Genomic DNA, 21,294 nt, shown 5'->3' on the forward strand with positions numbered 1-21,294 from the left:
CTTTTTATTTTGAATGATGCATGGGTGCTTTGGTTTTCCATGCTTTATTTGGTTATTTAATGGTTTTATATAAGTATAATATGCTAGAATAATATCTTGAATGTTTTTACATATCGGCCTCATTTTGACAATGTTTTATGAATAAGAATGTTGGTTATTTTACTTACTTTTTAACTTGTTTTATAAAATTTAGTTTGAAGTTGTATCAGAAATTGTTTTTTTACCATTAAAATATGATTTTTAAGTTACTAAATATTAATTTTTTATATAAAGTTTGGGGTTTAAAAATGAAAGCTTTTGGATAATTTTTTGCCTCACATAGCCCCAGGGGTACCGCACCCCAACTGGAAGAATGCCAAAATGAATAGTATCAAAGTTGGGGTTTGGTACCTATGGCCCTAGGTACTGCAACCCACTGTACTTTGTGTAAAAAATGTCTTTCAAGGCTCGAATTTTGTCTCAAACAATTCTGAACACTCACGAATATTGTGAAATTAATTTTAACAAGATTTTAAAACTATAAAATTTAATTTACCATTTTATATGATTTTATAAAAATGATTTATCATTTATTTTTAAGTTACTAAATATTAATTTTTTATATAAAGTTTGGGGTTTAAAAATGAAAGCTTTTGGATAATTTTTTGCCTCACATAGCCCCAGGGGTACCGCACCCCAACTGGAAGAATGCCAAAATGAATAGTATCAAAGTTGGGGTTTGGTACCTATGGCCCTAGGTACTGCAACCCACTGTACTTTGTGTAAAAAATGTCTTTCAAGGCTCGAATTTTGTCTCAAACAATTCTGAACACTCACGAATATTGTGAAATTAATTTTAACAAGATTTTAAAACTATAAAATTTAATTTACCATTTTATATGATTTTATAAAAATGATTTATCATTTATTTTCTTAAATAAAATATTGGTTTGCTCCAAATATGTTCCACTAGCATCTCTCATTCATAACGATGACCAGGACGTACAAGGGACGTTATAAATTTGATTCCTATAGTCGTATATATCATTTATACCATATGCAAATTTTTTTAATTAAAAAATCGATATTTATTGTACGAATAAAAGAGTAGATATTTATCGTCTCATACACTGTTTTTATAACTAGCAAAGTCCAAGTTATTTCTTGTTAGTCTAAACAAATGGACATCGTAAACAAATACCAAAAATTTGGTGTTTATCTCAGACAAAGAGAATAGTTAAGTTCTATTCAAATGCAAACTTATACAAAGCCATAGCTATATAAATAGTTACGTACTGTTTGATTGGATGTAATGGGTATGCCATTACAGCCCTATTCCGTGAGTCCTACCTATTTGTTTGTTTGGTTAGGAGTAATGACTTATTATAGGCTTATTACATTACGGCGCTATTCCTAAAATCAGTTGCTTTCTATTCCCTTCCAAAAGCTTACTTTTGCTTCCCCATTACAGCTCTCGATTTCATCTGCCCTATTTTACCCTCCCAACCCAAAAGTCACCTCCACCCTCTCTCTCTTCCAACATGAAACAGAAGCTGCCAGCAAATCTTTTGTTCCTGAAGGTAACTGCAAAAAAACTAGAGGACCGGCCACACCAAGTGAGTTTTTCTCAGATCTGATTCCATAACTTTTTCCTTCCTTTCAGCCGCCACAACTGCTTCTTCTTCATCACTCATCAGCAGACTACTTCTTCTTCTTCATCCGCTCACCTGCCGCCAGTCATCCGTATCCATTTTCAGACAACGGTGTCTTGACAGTTCGTATTCCGTAGGACACCAGTACGAGAGGGGAAGATTCGTGTCGGTGCTTTTCCATTCCCTGACATCCTTATACAAGAAATGTTTTTTTATTTGCTAACATTTTACATCTCATTCTGTTCTCTAAAAAAAATTTGAATTTTGATTCACTCCCATATGACTCATCACTTGAAGCAATATAAACTACAAACTGTGTGGCTTTATATTCAATCTCAACCTTAGCTAAGTTTACCTTCTTGTTGTGGTTCAAACAAGGGAGCAACTATATATGAAAAATCAAGTTTTATCTTTTTACAGAGGTTCACCATCGTTTTCACTAAAACTAACGACATTCTTCTGGTTTTTTTAGTTTGTTAGTAATATTGTTTTACCTTTTTTATTTTCATCTTGACATAACTGCAATCATAGCCGAGATTTACATTTGAAGCTTCAATGGCGATTTCATCTCTCCCTTGTATTCAACCTGTAAGAGTTCCTTTCAAAGCTTGTAGCTTCTTTCCTGCTAGTGTTTGTGGTGGATTCAACAATAAGAAAAGGATAAATGCTGTTGTTTTTTCTTCGTTGAGGAAAATTTCCAACGATATCAACATTGAATCCAAGGTACTTTTTTCTGTAATGTGTATTTGCTTGATGAAGCACCCAACTATTTTTAGTAATTATCAGCTTGTCTTTTACTCCATCAAGGCATTGGCTGATTAAATAGTTTGCAAGCATGGATATTATATGGCTTTGCCCATTACCCTTGAAGAAGAAGTGTTAAAATACTATCTAATAAAGTATATCTTTCTCAAATGAAGACATAAGGACAAGCTAGATTGATTAGCTATTAACGAATGGAAATGTCAGATAGAAGAAAAGGATTATCGAACTTCGAATTTGTTTAAGCAGTCTTGCACTAATAACTTACTTTGCCTTAGCCATGAATCCAGGCTTCTTTGCCACAACTCATGCCCATTTGATGCTGATATTATTACCGGTAAGTTAGCCCCGCATTTGCAGGCCAAGATAAAATAGTCCTGAAATAGCTAATAATGTTATTAGTATTCCTCTAACCCTATTTTCATCTGTGTTTTGACTAGTGCTTAAGAATTAACTGGAATATGGGAGGTCCCAATCTTATCCATTATGGTATGAATTATTACATATCTGGAAAATAAAATATAAGATTAATGGTAACCACCTCTAGAAGGAGTCAAATGTTTCCTGGTACTATGAGTTGAGGTACTAAGCCATTGAGGGCTTGGTGGTGATTGGCAAAACCCCTTTGCTTTCGAGCCCCTTGTCCTCTGTCTCTATGGTTTTCTGATTTCAGTTCTTGATTCTTAAAAATCAAATGTCTAATTTGTTTAAATTATATTGATTGTGGAAATTTGTTTTATTACTAGTGAAAATACAATATGGTAGTTCTTTGCACTATGTAGACGCATGGTTATAGTGAATTTGTTATTCTTGTATGGTATCTCATTGATTTTGTATATATATTCTCTTAGACTTCTCATTGAAATCTTATTGATTGCTTAATTTATGAATTTTGACATAACTGAAACTTCTCCTTTAGATAATTTACCTTGGGAAGCCTGATGGTCCTACCTGCCACACAGGGTCAGAGACATGCTATTTCACATCAATAGGTGATTTGTTTAAGGAGCAAGAAGTAAGCAGCTCTCATCTTTAACAAAAGTGCTGTCACAATCTTTTAGTTTTACTTCTACACTACCTTATACGGTATTATTTGCAAGTTCTTATTTAACTTGGTTTGTGTTTGTAGGTTGAAGAAACTAACTTGGCATTGACAACTTTATACTCATTAGAGGCTACAATTTCTAAAAGAGAATTAGAGTTAGCAGGGAAACATGGAAAGCCTTCGTGGACTAAACAGCTCTTACTTGATGAAAACTTGTTGTGCTCAAAAATCCGGTAAAGTTATATTACCTTAAGCTATAATAGTAGTATGTGTCCCATAAAAAACTGCAAAAAGTTCAAAAACAAAGAAAGTAGTGTTAAACCACTAATGAACATGTCTAGAAGTGTGTATATGGCATATGCCCCATGTTTTGAAGTCTTTACTCTTTAGCATGTCTAAGAGTATGTGTATAGTATTTGCATGTTGAATTTTATATAAGCAAATTAAGTGATCAATTTATTAATGCAGGGAAGAAGCAGATGAGTTGTGCCGAACGCTGGAGGAGAAAGAGGACAGTTCATGTACTGTCTCAGAAATGGCAGATGTGATCTACCATGCTATGGTTTTGCTAAGGCACAAAGATGTAAAGATAGAAAATGTTCTAGAAGTTCTCGGCGAAGATTCTCTCAATCGGGTATAGAGGAGAAGCAAAGCCGTGCATCAACCAAGAGTTAAATGTAAGCTGTAGTTTTGCTAAGGTCTAGATTTGCAGCTTTTATCCCATGCTTAGGTTGTTTTCAATAAATTCGAAATAACCTATCTCTGTCATAATTACCAGTTTTTTGCATTTCTTTTCGAAGTACATGTATTTTGATTTTACTTGACCTTTTCTTGTATCACAATAAGATGCATTTTGTTTCTTAAGTCCGCCATAATATTCTGTTTCTACTCTGTTTCTTGGGTGCTTGATGCCGAGGTCATGGGGTGAGTAAGGGTTGGGTCAAGTTTATGTATGGCATGACCATCATTCATATTTGTCCAAGTCGATTACAATATGAGTACATTTTATCTATACAAATTGTTAATCCAAGTCTGTTCAATCTTTAGACAAAATGAACCTTGCTAAACAAGTTATGCATGCAATTTAGTTGGAGAGGTTTTTTGTTAGGTCATGTAAGACTTTTGTTGGTTAAACTATTAGAAATTCAAGAGCAAATTGGATCCTCTAATATAAAAATGAGCAATTTAGGGTCCGTTTGTTTGGTGGAAAATATTTTCCGGAAAATATTTTCCACCTTTTCCAGTGTTTGGTTGGTGTAAAATGAATTCCTAAGGGAAAATGTTTTACAAACACGGGTAAAAAAGGCCCTAATTTATGTAAAACGTCTTACCGATTTGGAATTAGTAAGACATTTTCTGATTTTTCCAGCGTTCGTTCTCCCTTCTCTTCACTCTCGTTCTCCCTTCTCCTCTCTACACCGATCTGGTTTTGTTCTCAGGTTCGTTCTCCCTTCTCCCTTTTGTTCTCCCTTTTGTTCTCCCTTGATTTGGTTTCGGGCTCCTTTTCCCCCTTGATTTCTTCTTCTTTTTATGAATTGATTTGGGGATTTTCTGCTTGTTTTTGTCTAAGACCTTGCTTGGGTTTTCTGCTAGTTTGGCTGTGGTGTTTGGCTTATCTTGGGCAGACTTTCTTCACAGACTTGCTTGGGTTCTCTTTCGCTCGCTCTATCTCTAAATTTCTTTGGTGGATTTCTCTTGGCGTGGCGGTGTTGTTGTTGGTGTTCTCTTTGTGAACAATCTCGTCTTCACAGATTCATTATCTTATCGATCTGCACCTAACTTGTAAGTCATTTTTCTCTCAATCTGAAACCCTAAAATATCAATTCTGCCCTTCGATCTTTCTTAGATCCATAATTTATCTCATCCAGTTTTAATTATACAAATTTGATGATATATTGGGAACGTTCTCTTTACGATTACTTTAAAATGTCTTGAACTAATCTCCATTCTGCATTACATTCTCCATTCTGACTCTTATCAGTATTAGTTGCATTTGAAAAACTAGCTTTGAAATTGGACTAATAGTAAATATAAGCCTATATTTATTTAAAGTGCTATTTATTAGGCTCGAATTGGTTACTTTGCTTCTTTTAGCTCTTACAGATTTATGGAGGTCATAGAATATGAATCTCCTGTTAAGGGACTAAATTTTTACATGCTTAAATACAATACCTGACTTGCAACATTGAGTAGAACGTTAAGCGAGCAAAGCTTATTTTTGGATTCTCATTCTTATACATATATATAAATGGACATCCCATGGATATCTAGTTTACTTCTTTCCTTTGAAGGATTGGTGCTTGAAAAGCATCAAATATAATATGTAGATAATACTAGGGAGTGCATGTGTAGTTATATGTTTGTGTTGGCAGGAAAATACATTGAAGGTAATTTGGTCATGTTTTTGCATTTGAAAAATGACAATAAGTAGATTTTTGCACTGTCTGATGGATTTAGCCTCTGCTTCGAAAGAATTTGACCTTTAATTCAAATAAGAGTTAAACAGAAGTTTTGGTAGATATTAGTGTGCCCAAAAGAGGAACATACATAGCTGAATTTGGTCTTTTATGATTACTAGTTCCTAATATCACATTCGTTTATGCTTAAATATCACCTCTGCTCTCACTGATCTGTGCGTGCTTTTTTTTGTTTGATTTTAAGTGTATTTTTTAGCTGATCGAAGCTTGTTTCGCTGTTTTTGATCAATGTGTTGTTTTTTTATTTTTCTTTTGATTTTCGGTTTTTGATCAGAATTCTGTGTTTTTCTGTTTGTTTGTCACTATCTCGTTTACTAACTCGTTGAGAAAATGATTTCTACTTCGATTTTGTTTTATTATTCTGTTTTGCACGTTCTATTTCGTGCAATGCTTCATCGTATCCATGTTATGTTAGTCGTACTCAGATTTGTATATATGTATATGCATCTGATAATAATATGTTCAAAGAATTACAACATTTGATGTTGAAGAACAAGAAATTAGCTTCTTCGTTTTCTTTCTATTTTTGGTTTAAGTGATTATATTTTATGCATTAGCGATTTAGCTTATCATAGTTTCCTTTTCTTTTTTTTGGAATGTTTAGTATTTTTTTTCTCCATTTTAGTACCCAAAAAGACTAAAGTAGAAACTTCTTATTATGCTTTAAGTCTAGCATTACGTAAGCAGGGTTTGTGGTTCATGTTTTTAAGTATCTGTTTTACCTTTGTTCTCCAGAGCAGTTGAATATTTGTTTCACAGTTACATATATAGGAATTTGTGGTTCATGTTTTTAAGTATCTGTTTTAAGTATCTGTCTTACCTTCTGCAGTCATTTTTTCTCTATCAAGCCTTCCCTCCCAAAGCAGGCCAAGGTGAGGATCTTTGACTAGTTGTGAGAAGTGAAAGAAAAGCTGGTAAACGAAACTTGCATTTGTGCCATAGAGCCTCATTCGGAGGCATAGCTTTTAACACGCTGTTATATAGAAAATAGTCATAATTGAGCATAATGCAATTTCAGTTCAATATTTCATTTCATTTATGAAGGTTTCAGTTTCATATATGGCGGTGCTGCATTGTTGATATTATCCCAATTATGAGATATTATTCCAATGATGCTAAAAGAGAATGGGGTAGAGCTAACAAGAACAAATTCATAGCATGTGGATGGTTTCAAATAGTTGTGCACACACTTTGAGTGTAAAACTACTTCATGATATGGTTGTGGAAATATTGTGGGTTAAGCAAATGGCACAATTTCTGTTTTAATGTAGTAGGTTGTACATTGGTTTTGGTTGCATTTCTTGGTGGATGCCGTTTGAATAATAAATTAGAATAACTAAGATTTTTTCTTACACCGATTTTAATTTTGATTCGTATAGTGTACATTGACTAAAACATTTCACCCCGACTAATGCACGAACAATACTAAATTTTTTTTACCAACTTTAAAATTTTTTATTAACCAAATTTAAAATTTAAATATTAAAATTTAATTTTAAGTAAGGTTAACGAGCAACTTTAAAAAATTAATAAGTAAAAATTTAAATAACAAATAAACTCAAGAAAGAAAAATTCTAAATCTTTTGGAACATAATTTGTGTTTATCTTTTATTAAGCTTTCATTTTATGGATTATTCGGTTTTCTTTTATCTTTTTATGGATAATAATTTAATTAAGATACAACATAATGAAATATGGATTATTCGTTTTCTTTATCTTTTTTTGTGAATTTATTCGTTTTTCTTTATTTACAAGTAATCGATATCAAAATCTTTTACAAAAATCTGATTAGTACATCCTCAAACTAGAATCTAGATATCAAATTGGTCTCTATAATCTAGATTTTAAATTGGTCTCTATAAATTTTGATATTAAAATTATAACTTATAATGTGATTCCTTTAGTTTTTTAGAACATTAATATCCGATTATTCTTTTTCTTCCAATTATAACTTATAATGTGATTCTTTTTCTTCCAATTATAAATATATTAATATTTATTGAAGTATTGGTACAAAGAAAGTAGTTTAATTTCTCAATAAATTATTAATGCAATTATAATTAGCTTGATATGTATGTATGCACTTTAGTCATGGTAACTTTTAATATGTGATCTTATGAAAATTTTGGTAACTTTTATTTTGTGTAGATGGATCGTAATAAAGAAAGGAATGCAATTGTCGGGGTCGTGGCTTCAGTCTTAGCTTTTGGGGCTCTTTGGATTAAAAAATTAAAAACTAGGAAGGAAATTGCTTCTAGCCCTCGTGTGAATCGAGATAATGAAAGAGAAAATTATATTAATAGTATTTTATATAGTGGTGACTAGCATTGTATTGATGTGATAAGGATGAGACCGATCGCCTTTTTTAATTTATGTGATATTCTGAGTGTGAATAATTTGTTACAACCATCTAAAGTCACAACATTAGGGAGCAAGTAGTTATATTTTTACATATAATTGGTCATAATGTAAGGTTTCGAGTGATTGGATCTAGATATTATAGATCAACCGAGAGCAGCTTCACCGTTACTTTAGGGTTGTATTGAGAGCTATTTTGAAATTGTATAGACTAGTTATTAGATTACGATGAGTCAACTCCTAGTGAAATTAGAAACAATCCAAGGTTTTATCCTTATTTTAAAGATTGCATTGGAGCATTAGATGGAACTCATATTCGTGCATCCGTTCCACTTAGCATGCAAGGAAGATTTCAGTGGCAGTAAAGGGGACGACACAAAATGTATTGGCTGCCATTACATTTGATTTGAAATTTTCCTATGTTCTAGCTGGTTGGGAAGGTAGTGCACATGATTCTCGTATTTTAAGTGATTCACTTTCACGTCCAGGAGGATTAAGAATTCCGGAAGGTAATATTTATCATAAAATAGGAAATAGTTCTAATAAGCTCATAATTTATTAGTATTAATTATGTATTGTAAAATTGTAGGTAAATCATATAATGGGAGTTGATCCTAGTGATTTACTTAATCAAGGATTATACGAGGCGTCTGAGTCTGATTTGATAATACCAACTCTCACGAGCGAGAAGAAAGACAAGAAGCAAGAGAATGGTGCGCTAAGAGAGATGAAATTGCACAAACTATGTGGACTGATTATATGGCTAGAAATATTTAGGTTTAGGGCTTAGGGTTGTTGTTTCTATGTTATGTATGTTTTAGTATTTAAAATTTTTTGAATGTTGTTTTTGTAAATGTTGGTTGGATAATGATATTGAAATTTTAGTTTGTTGGATTTTGATATATGTCTTGAATTTGTTAGATATTGATTATGTTTTAAGCTTGTTGGATATTGAATTTATTATTATGTTTTAAGCTTGTTGGATATTGAAATGGTTGAATTTATTTTGTAGAATGGGTAAGGGCAACAAAGAAGGGACCTCCAAGCAATTCAGGTGGACTAAACCGATGGAACATGTTTTCCTTGAAATTCTAGCGAGAGGAGGCTCAAAAGGAAATAAACCTTCTAATACTTTCGAGCGTTTCTATTAATCGAGTTGTTGACGCCATTTCGAAAGATTCCAAGTCCAATGCGATGCGAAGCATGTGGAAAATCATTTGAGGACGATAAAAACCAAAGGGCGATTATATGCAAAATTCGAGGTGAAAGTGGTTTTGGATGGGATGATAACATGAAAATGATCACATGTGATAGAGCGACATATGATGCAAAGATGATGGTAGTATATGTATATATATGTTAAGTATATTTCAATTGTTTTTACTTGTTATTCTAATTGTGTATAATATCCAACAGCACACAAGAAGTATGAACCATTTTGAATAAAAGCATTGATCATTATGATGAAATGGCTGTGGTTGTTGGCAAAGATATGGCAACAGGGAGTTTTGCCAGAACATTTGCTGACATAGATTTGGATGACGGTAATGAAGATTCAATACCTGTAGACTGCAACAATGAAGAGGCTGAAGAGGTAAGAACAAATGTATCTTCATCTGGCACATCCAAACGTAAAAGAAAAAGTGGTCAAGAAAGTCTCGTTGATGAACAAATTAACTTTGTGGGTGAACAACTTGGCAAAATTGCTAATGCTTTGGAAAAATTTACTACCGATAATACATCACAGCTTTACGAACAAGTGATGTCGATGGAGGAAGAAGGATTAGATGAAGACTTCTTGTGTTCTGTGCTTGATTATCTAGGGAATCATGAATCAGAGGCCAAACTTTTTTTTAGTTAAAAATAAGAAGCATAAAAAAATTTGGCTTCAAAAATTTTCTCAGGGTTGAAGATATTGATACATTTATGTGGTGTAATATTATGCACTTGGACAATGTTCTTACTATGTGGTGTACCATTAATTATGTATTTGGATATATGTGATGTAATATTATTCACTTGGACAATGTTATTACTATGTGGTGTACCATTAATTATGTATTTGGATAATATTATTATTTCTAGTACTCATTCGGTTTCAAGCAATTTATAATTATTCAATACTTGTTTTTTAACACAATTACAAATAATTTATTTGATATTAATTTTTTCAATTTATAACGATTAATATTGTAGCTTAATAATTGAGTATTATTATAATTAAATCATTGCAATATATGTAAAATAATTTATTAATATATATTAATAAATATATATTAATATATGTAAAATATATGTAAAAACAACTTTTCCGGAAAATATTTTCAGAAATCGCCAAACAATGAAAATATTTTACAGATTTACCAAATGCAGCAGAAAATATTTTCCAGTAAATCATTTTACAGAAAAGTAAAACATTTTCCAGAAATCATTTTATGGAAAACATTTTACTGCCAAACAAACAGACCCTTAGTCCTTAAATAATTCGTTTTGAAGCAAACAAGTAACTTTTGAATCATTTTAATATTTTTCTTATCTAAATTCTACAGAAAATACAAAAAAAAAAAGAAGAAGAAAAGAAGTTAAAATGAAAGAAGAAAACAATATTGAAGACCAAAATTGCTGCAATTCAAAACTAGAAACAAAAATGAAATTGAGAAAATAAAATTTACGTTCTAAATTTTAGAATTCGAAATTGTTGATGCACAAACAATAGAATTCTAATTTATCAATGGACAGAAAATCACTGATGAGATGAGTTGAAAGGTGCTTTACGGTCGGAAATGGAATACATAATTGGGAATATGAAGAAAAACCCTAATTCATTATGTTGTTAAGCAAATTGAACTTGGGTTGCTGATAGTAAAGTAACAATCATAAAATCATTATTCAAAGTCAAGTTCAAATATTTTAATATTTGATAGAAGAAATTGATGAAGTTTGTTGATACAATCATAAGAATATTTAATCCTAAGAATTTTATTAAATTATATATTTTGTTAAATTATATTTAATAATAATTATTTTAAATTATATTTTATAGTATTATATATTATGATTTTAGTAAATTCATATAAGAATATTTAATATTTAATACTAAGAATTTTATTAAATTATATATTTCGTTAAATTATATTTAATAATAATTATTTTAAATTATATTTTATAGTATTATATATTATGATTTTAGTAAATTCATATATTTTATTAAATTATATACTTTTATTAAATTATATTTAATAATAATTATGTTAAAATATGATTAAATTATTTATTATTTATATTAATAATCCTATTAAAATTTAATAACAATAACAATAATCATCTACCTAAAAAAAATTTTGCTAAGGGTATTCCATTCAACCAAACACAAGAATATTATTACAGTTCTATTCCATTCCATTCAACCAAACAAAAGGATTAGCTATTACGCCTCTATTCCATTACACATCTATTCCATTACAGCGAACCAAACGTGTCCTTAATACACAACATTTCAAACCATTTGTTGTTGTGAAGAAATAGGAGTAGGGTTTTCTAATATCATACTTGATTGTTTAGGAGAGACTGCCATATAGTATTTGAGAATAGGCTTTACCTTTTCAACACTGATAATAATTCCCCAGAACATGAGACGATATATAACCACCATGCTAACCAAGATTGCAAGATCAACCCATTTAGAGTATCCCATGTCAACTTGCCAAAAGCTTCTCAAGACTTCATTACCACTAATGGTAGGAGGTCCCCCAGCTCGATCGTTGGTGAAACTCAATCCTTCATATTCATTTTTGTAGAATCCTTGATTTGTATACGTGTGAAATGCGATGTAGTACACGGGATACCTCCAAACTGGGTCAGGGAGGTCGTTAGGCAACCGAAAGAAACCACCATTTAAAAGCATTATTCCTTGGATACCAGCTCCTGTAATGATTCCCATGAGATAATTTGGCACAATGCTTGCAACAGTCATCATTATGCTCTCGACCACCGTCATGCTACTGAAGAGCAATAAGACAAAGTAGACAAAGCGACCAAAATTCTTCTGAAGTCCAACCAGGTAATAGGCTAGTGCTCCTGGGATTAAAGAGATTAAAAACAAGTAGGGGATGGATGAAATTGTGTTTCCAATAACAAATGCTCCAACCCCATAATGTCCATTCAGTCTTTCCCGACCAAAGATCTGATTTTGATGAAAGGGGAGAAAAGGAATGTCAAAAACTAATGAACCATGTACATAATGGTGAAGAAATTGAAAAAAAAAAATAGTACCTTCATGTCTTCAACAAAAGAAGGGAATCCTCCTATTGCCATGAAAGTCAAGAATGACGAAACAAACGAGAGCATGGATCCTCTAGCCTAAAAATCCCAAAGTTTTGCTAATCGGTTTATATCATCTTTACTAAAGCATGGAATAATTTCTAGTATGTCATCAAGTTACCTGAATAGAATCGTAGCTGAAGCCAACATCATGGAAGATAGTCCCAATACATAAACATAATGCACAATACATTACAAAGCGAAGCACGTAGTATCCTAAATCGCGATGCATATTAATAAAAGATCTCTTCGTAAGAACAATGCTTTGGGTAATGAAGCTAGCTTGGCTTCCCTTTCTCTCTAGAGGCCCTCCTTTCTGCAAATAAAGAACCCTTACAAGTTGGAGTAATAGGCTTTTTTTTTAGGTTTAAGTATCTATAAGACTTAAGTTTAAAATTAACATACTTGTTGGGATATCTTTAATACATTATGCTGAACTTCTTTCCATATCTCTGATGACTTGTAAGACTTGACAAGTGTGTTGATGATTTCCTCTGTGTTATTGGTACCTATTCCTTGCTCTATGTCCTAATCAACACCAATAAGCAAATTCAAAAATTGATAATTAACTTATCAAATGCATAGTTTATACTTTGAGTGTGCCAGATACTTACCTCATCAAAGTCTTTGTTGATGGTTTTAAGATAATGATCTGATGGGTTCTTTAAAGGTGGACAAGGGAGGCCATTTGTAGCAAAAAGCTAGAAACAAGTTTAGTTTGCAAAAGAAAAAAATATCAACACTCATAATTATTTTCCAATTTGCATGAATATTTGAAAAATATATGTATGCATACCATCTCAGCCATTGAAACAGGACCAAAATAGACTGTTTTGCCAGAGGAGAGAAGGTAAAGATTATGGAAAAGCTCAAAAACTTCACTACTAGGTTGATGAATGGATGCTATTACAGTCCTTCTATGCTGGCGAGCTAGCTTCACAATTCGATTCATAACATGGTAGGATGCTGCACTGTCTAGTCCACTAGTGGGCTCGTCAAGGAAGAGAAGCTTAGGCCATGTTAAGAGCTCAATACAAATGCTAACTCTCCGCTTTTGTCCTCCACTAAGTCCTTTGGAACTCCACCCTCCGATTCTAGTGTCCATGGAATCTTGCAACCCCATTTCTCTTATTGTCATCTCAGCTCTTTCTTTCTTTTCAGATATTGACATGGAATCAGGCAACTGAAGTTGTGCTGAGTAGAAAACAGCTTCCCTTACTGTAAGCGTTGTCACTAGAGCATCATCTTGAGTAACATAAGCCTAATATTGATCATTAAAAAGGTGTTGGTTAATAATTTTCTTAGGCATATAACTCCACTATAATGAACATATGGCATGTAAAGGCAAATAAACATAAGGTTTATCAATCAACAAACTCAATAACTGATACAATATTAGAATGCGAGTGAAAGAAATAAAAAATATATATATAAAAGAAAATTAAGCAATACTTTTGAGAAAATAAAAAATATTGGTAAGATAGTAAAAGAAGAGTAATGCTATTTTATTTATGTTCACAACATTGAAGTTATTAGATTTTAAGCGCTCAAATTCAAGGTTTAATAGCATGTTTGAATGGGTTAAGAAAAGGAAGGAAAACCAAGTTTCCTTGCTTCGACAGCATATTTTACTATGAAAAGGAAAATAGAATGAGTTAAACTTAAAAATTCATCACTTTCCATTGTTTTAATTTATTTTTAATACCCAATTTGTGTTAAAAGTGATAGGAAAATAATATTTAAAATATCAGTTTTACCCTTTAAACATTTTATTATAACTCTATTTTTGAAATTTGTATTCAACAAATTTTAAGACTCTATCTTGCCATAATACTATAAAAATAGCAAATTTATGGAATAAAAACTAATTACCGATAATTAACCATCCTACAATAAAATAAAACATTGAATAAATAGATATTTTTGGATTATTAAGTTTCTATGTTTTAAATTAGCTTTCAAAAATTATCAATCTCATCCTTCACTTCCTTTTTTTTTTCTTTTGATTCTTTATTTTGTAAATTTATTTTTGACATTAACCATGCCTTCATTCTTATTTAAATAAGAATATTTTGATGTATTATGATTTATAAAAAATATTTATTTTTATAATTTTTAATTTTATTATATGTTAGTATGTAAAGGTTTAAAATGAAAATTAATAAATCGTTTACTTTTCTTTCAATATTTTAACCAAACCAAATATGTTACAATTCATTTCCTTTCTTTTCCTTTACTAATTTTAAATATTCATATCATTTCCTTTTTTTTTCTTTTAATAAAATTTATCCAAACATATGTAGGGATTGGTTCTATTTTATTTTTAAAATTTAGACTACCTATGCAATCCTATTAATATATTATTTTTATTATATGATTTTGATTTATTTTTAATTAAATTTTGTTTGATTAATTGGTGACATAAAATAATAATAATAATAATAATAATGAATTTAATATTGAACAACTAACAGTCATATTTAAGTTTGAAGAGAATCGAGGGATTTGGATTGACTTAAGCTTCCAATTTAGCAACTAACAGTCATATTTAAGTTTGAAGAGGATCGAGGGATTTGGATTGACTTAAGCTTCCAATTTAGTTAATAATTTCCATACCGAAGTTCCAAAAGCAAGCGTTTCCTTGCGACCATTAACTAGGATCTCCCCTGTTTGATGAATACGCGAACTTAATAGTCTTCCTGCCAATCAAACACTTTTTATCATTTTATCATCCAATCAAAACTTAACCTTAACAATTCTTACCGAAACTATACTAACAATAATGAAAAGAAGCAATTTCACACAAAGTTCAATGGAATTACGTCAACTTCTGTAGCATGATATAACATTAATTAGTAGAATATTTTAAAGTGATAATCACCTTTTTGACGTGTTATCTCTATATAAAATAATCTTTTAATTCTCTATTTAATTTTTTTTTCTCTTTTAATTTTAAATTTATATTTTTATTAAATCATCTTAAAATAGGTGAAAAAGATAATGTTTGTCAACTTTACTAACATGACATACGTGTGGTTAACTTGTCAACATTTTATTATTTTATTAAAATTTTAAAATATTTTAAAATATATTTTTATAATTTTATATTTTCTTAATAATTTTAATTATTTTAATTTTAAAAATAAATTTTATAATTCTTTTAAATTTTTAATTTCTAAAAGAGTAATTAAATGCTTACATGTTGTCAATATGATAATCAATCCATGTTTATTTCACGTCAAGAAAATTAACAAACGTTAATTTTTCAATTAATTTTAAAGTGATTTAACCTAAAAAACACAAATTAAAAGACTAAAGAAACAAAAAGTAAATAGATTAAAATAACTTTTTTATAAAATTAGAAAGGCAAATAAATATTTATGACTAATTTTAAATCTCACACCAATATTGCTTGATATAAACAGCAACGTGGGGAGGGGCATTTCGGATCCTTTTAGTGTTCTTTCTCCAATTTTTTTTTTTGTACTTTTGGCATATTCATAGTTAAAAAATAAAAAAAAAAAGATTTGGCTTCTCCAAATATGACTCGATCATATTATATGTTTTAAGGCTTGAAAAGTGACCTACCCATCAACAATTCCCATTGGCTATGATCTAGCCATTCTGAAACATAAACTTGTTGTTTACTATTAATTTGTACTGGTAGTATCTTCAACCCGAAGTTGTCAAAAACTAGTCAAAGTGATGGACATGCCAATGCAAGAAACCCTTTTGGAAAATGAAAATAAAAAATCGAAGCAAAGATGTAAAGATATATGACCTGCCAGTGTATCAAGAAGGGTTGACTTGCCACACCCTGAAGGTCCCATGATGGCTAACATCTTCCCTGGCTCAGCATACCCAGTTAGCCCTTGTAAGATCGCCCTGCTTCCCTTTCTCCCCTTAGAAACAGTCACCCAAAGATCAGCCCATGTCAAGAAAACGCCATCACCTGGTTCTGTCTCAATCCTGAAAGACGGCGCTTCATTGTAGGAACCGACTCGTCCAGAAACCATGCTTTCTATCTCCAAGTTGTCATTCTCTGCTGCTTCAGGCTGATGGTTTTGAGAAGAATGTTCGGGGCTTGACCCCGGTGTCCATGTTGGGACGATGACTGAGGAATCCATTCTGAATAGTGAACTAAGTTAATGAATCAGAAGATATTGAGTGAAGCAACAGCCGATCCGAATATTTTATAGTGATGGTGATGCGTTTATATCTTTATATCGTATACGTGAAGATGCAAGACTTTCCTACTGAAGAACATATATTCAAAAAGTATTATATCTTTATAAGGTGGTATTGCAGCACTGCTATTAGCAGACAATTGTAGAATTGGTGACTTTAGTTTAAAGGTAAACAGGGATCCTATCGATAAACACATTTTAATTACTTTTAGTTAATAGAAGATTTTGTAAGCTTTGCAAGTTTGAAACGTTAAGCATATTATACTGGTGCGGTGAGTTAGTAAGTTGGTCAACTCTGATTTTTAAAACCACATAAATTAAATTGGTGAGTTGAAAAAAAGTTAACACGCGGATAACGTGGATAAAATCAACCCAAAGTTATTTCAATTCCTGCGTTGGTTCCGGTTATAATGTGTGGTGGGTAATGGCAATGGCGGGGATATTTTTTAATATAATTACATATATTTCAGTCCGATTTATGATAGGAGTATATATTAGATAATATCAACAACACCTATATAATAAAAATAATTATATATTATTATTTATTATTATAAAAAAATAATCTAACTAAAAGTGATCTAATTTGATTGGCTTGTTATAATGCCCCGAAAGTTACTACAGTAAGAAAGTGAAATATTATCCTTCATATAATAAAATAAAGAAATAAAGTTACAAAAAGGGGAATTTTGAGTTATGCTAGCAAAATCTGTTTGGGAAGTATATTATGATATATTAATTCAAGAAATGACTAAATCACAAAAGTGAGAAAAGTTTTGTTGCCTAAGAGTAAATACTCAATATTTGAGGGGTTAAAGTGTAAATATGAAAAAAGTTGAAGGACCAATAGTGCAAATGTTAAGGGTGGAAGGATCTAGAAACTAAGGAAAATGGATGAATTAGGACCAAATTAAATAAGTGGAAAAAGTATGAGGGGTTAAATCATAATTTTACTAAAATGAGTGATAAGTCAATGGAGGAATTTTGAAGGATCATAAGGGGCAAAATGATCATTTAGCAAGGAAGATGATTTTGAAGAATAATAATGATGTTCGTGATATTTTAGATTAAATAAATAAATAAATATTAGTTTATTAATATTTGATTTTACATTTATTTATATTTTATTAATTCTTTTTAGTATATAAGGAAAGAAAGATGAAGAATTCTCTTCATCTTTCCATGTTCTCAATGTGAGAAGAAGAAGAAAGAAAGAAAAATTTCTTTTCTTTACAATTTGGTTCTTTCACAAAAATTTACCATTTTCACTTAGAAATTAAAAGAATTTCCATAACTAGCAAGAGAGAAAGATAATAAGAAAACTATGGGGAGCTAGAATATCAAGTTAGATTCAAGAAATAAAAGTTGGAGAAGAGAAAGTTAAGTTAAAGTTTGGTTTCAAGAGAATAACGTATGGATGTTAAGGTTTTATTTTATTTTTAAGTTTAGTAGTGATAGAAAAACATAAAAATGAGCTGTATTGAATGCCATGAATATTCAGCTAGTATGAGTTTGCATTAGAAATGATTAATTTGCATGTTTTAGGCTCGTGTACTAAATTGAATTAAAGTAAAATTTTAGGGTAAATTTGTAAAATGTCAAAATGATCAAATTGCATGAAATGAATTGTTTTATTGTCTAAATTAATATATTGAAAGAAATTATTAATTTATATCAAGTGGGTTTAGAGCTTTAATTTTGTTGTATGATGATTATATAAAGTGATTTTGTTAAATATTGATTTTAGGATCAAATTGTGAAAAGGTTAAAATATTAGGGTTTTGTATTAAATTTTTATTTTATTAAGGGTTGTATGGTAGCCTAGAATATTTGGAAAAATTATTAATTGAGAAAAATTAGTTGATTTGATAGATTAACTAGTTAAGGGACTAAATTGCAAAAGTTATAAAAGTTGGGATAATCGTGTAATTCAAAAAATTGAATGGTATAAATTGTGAAATGAATTGGAATTGAAATATATGATAATGAATGAGTAATTTTATATTTTAGATCAAGATCCCGTAGATACTCGTGAAAAAAGGAAAAATAGTGGAATATTCCCTGAACTCCTGCAATTATTACAATTCAATTCAGGTAAGTTCGTATGAACTGTATTCTATATAATTTTGGTTAAAATGAATGTTAATTGGTGATTGGTAATATATATATGTTCTCTTGTTAGAATTGAATTGTTGTTAAAAAAATATTATTGAAATTAATACTCAGTTTGGATTGAATGCGAGATTTAAGTACATTCGTTATATGGCGCATGATGGCATTGGACGAAAATGACTGTGAATTACCCAAGTAAACCGGGTTCAGCATTTGTTTCGAGCTCTCGTGTTTTACTTTCTGTTTAGCTCTTACGAGCTTATATTTAACTCTTATGAGTTTCCGTTCAGCTCTTATGAGTTTCTGTTCAACTCTTAAGAGTTTCTGTTCAGCTTACGAGCTTCTGTTAACGATGTACTCATATTCGTAAGTCATTCTTCGAATGGTAAGATAACAGGAGTTGTTTTTGGATAATATATGTATATGAAGAAACAATAAAAGAATGATATGTATCATGATATGATTATATATATCAATATCTTGATATGTTGATACATAGAAATTATTTAAGTTGTGATGAGTAATAAACTCAAGTGTGATATGTTGATAAAATAAGTTTATCAATGTTGGATTTATATGAAATATGTTCAAGTGTTCTAACAAGTGTTGTTGATGCTTAGACAAGTGCCAAACTATTGGTTAAATGGTAATATGTTTATTTATATGATGCGTTGGAAGGGTAAGTGCACAAATTAAAATATACTTGTGCTCATGAAAGAGTGGTAAGCTTTAAGTTATGTAATTTCTTATGAATTGGCTTATTATGTTATTAATTTGAAAAGGGCTATGTTCAAATGCACTAGCTTGTGATTATGGTGGTATGATATGTTTATGACTAGTGTGTTATGCATATAGAATGAGTGTGGATAGTAAAGAAATTCAAATGAAAATTTAGAAATTTGGAAGAGTTAAAGTTGTTGAATATACTTCATGAATATTGTGGTATCAATATGGATTATTCTGGATATGTATAAATTCTTATTTAAAATGAATTGATATGATTAAAGTTTATACGAGCCTACTAAGCATTCATTGCTTACGTAGTTGTTTTCCTTTATTTTTCAGACTATCAGAAGCTCGATTAGGTTGGAAGCTTGTCAGAGATATATCACACTATCCATTGGTTCTATCGGTACTTTCGAATGTTTTGATTTTGGTCATAATGACATGTATAGGTATTTTGTTTAATGTTGGTCTATATGTAAATTGTTGAGAATAGCTTCTTATTATAGCTTGTGTTGAATGCCATGATATAGTTCGTAGAGGTGTGAATTATTGGGGCTAGTTTAGTAACAAATTGGATGAGAAATATGACCTGTAATATGGCCTATTTTCGTTCACATGGGCAGAGACACGGGCGTGTGTCTCAACCGTGTGTGACATACGGCCTGGTGACACGACTGCGTGTCCCCTTTATCTTAAATTTTCACAAAATAAAATGCTCACATGACCTAGCACATGGGCGGGTGGCTTGGCTTTGTGACCTAAGTAAGAGAGCTCCTAAGTATAGACATGGGCTGGGACACAATCGTGTTCCCCTGCTTCAAATGCTTACACGGCCTGAGACACGGGCGTGTCTCTTGACCGTGTAAGCCACACGGCCTAGCCACAAGGGCGCGTGTCCCTTGCACCTTTGAAAAATTTTAATAGTTTCCAAAAAAATTTCTAAGTAGCCGGTTTAGTCCCGATTTGTTTCTAATGTGTATTTTGGGCCTCGAGGCTTCCTATAAGGGACATTATGCTTGATCTTGATTGGTTTCTGATATGAATGCTATATGATATGAAATGTTTGTTATTCGATCTGTAAATTCCAGTAGTACTCTGTAACTCTGTTCCGATGATGCATTCAGGTTAGAGGTGTTACACTAATTAAGTTTCAATTATTAATTAAATAAATTATAGATCAAGTATATGTAGATAGTAATTAATTTCTAATTAATGATGAACTAATTAAAAATTAATGTTAATGTGTAAAAAGTTATATATTACAATTATGGTTTTAAATTACTCATACATCACTTTTTAACATCTAATCATCGAGAAAAGAAAGAGTCACTTCACTAAAATATTTGTGTGTTATTTTGAAAGGTTAAAACCATAATCTTTCAATATATTAAGTTATTAATGGATTTAAATATGCTTTCACATCTAATTTTACGTTTAATTTATTTTTAATGATTTGACATGATATATACTAGTTTACAATTCTAAATTTTATATATGATTTTTCAATTCTTTCAAATGATATCTGAACCTTATCATATCAAATTATTGAAAATAAATTTTATTTTATTTTAAATAATTATGCATCAAAGCTATGAAGGATTTGTTATTGGATTACTAGAAGAACTGAAAATATGATAATTGATATTAAATGATTAAATATAAAATTGATGCTTGAA

The 21,294-nt window shown here is 30.7% G+C and overlaps 2 protein-coding genes and 1 long non-coding RNA gene across 3 annotated transcripts in view; 2 read left to right on the plus strand and 1 right to left on the minus strand.

Annotated features, from left to right (window-relative positions):
* The window catches only part of LOC105804188 (uncharacterized), a 39,529-nt gene extending 35,415 nt beyond the window's left edge, over window positions 1-4,114 (plus strand). Inside the window, 7 exon segments of the mRNA XM_052623626.1 lie at window positions 1,403-1,559; window positions 1,643-1,800; window positions 2,163-2,354; window positions 3,313-3,408; window positions 3,523-3,671; window positions 3,907-4,046; window positions 4,049-4,114. Of these exon segments, the coding sequence (XP_052479586.1) occupies window positions 1,403-1,559; window positions 1,643-1,800; window positions 2,163-2,354; window positions 3,313-3,408; window positions 3,523-3,671; window positions 3,907-4,046; window positions 4,049-4,113 (957 nt within the window). The 3' untranslated portion in view covers window position 4,114.
* A 4,525-nt stretch (window positions 4,115-8,639) lies between these two features.
* On the plus strand, window positions 8,640-9,167 carry LOC128034878 (uncharacterized). Its single transcript, XR_008190954.1, has 2 exons — window positions 8,640-8,782; window positions 8,863-9,167. It is a non-coding gene; the product is annotated as an uncharacterized LOC128034878 (long non-coding RNA).
* A 2,432-nt stretch (window positions 9,168-11,599) lies between these two features.
* LOC105804161 (ABC transporter G family member 1) lies at window positions 11,600-16,902 on the minus strand. The gene is made up of 8 exons (XM_012636653.2): window positions 16,375-16,902; window positions 15,210-15,292; window positions 13,390-13,854; window positions 13,208-13,294; window positions 12,999-13,121; window positions 12,715-12,909; window positions 12,546-12,632; window positions 11,600-12,456 (listed from the first exon to the last, which is right to left on the minus strand). Exons 1-8 carry the CDS (start codon window positions 16,718-16,720, stop codon window positions 11,770-11,772), a joined length of 2,073 nt encoding a protein of 690 aa, XP_012492107.1. The 5' UTR covers window positions 16,721-16,902; the 3' UTR covers window positions 11,600-11,769.
* Window positions 16,903-21,294: the final 4,392 nt, after the last annotated feature.

Source organism: Gossypium raimondii, chromosome 11 (genome assembly GCF_025698545.1).
Source record: "Gossypium raimondii isolate GPD5lz chromosome 11, ASM2569854v1, whole genome shotgun sequence".
NCBI lineage: Eukaryota > Viridiplantae > Streptophyta > Magnoliopsida > Malvales > Malvaceae > Gossypium > Gossypium raimondii.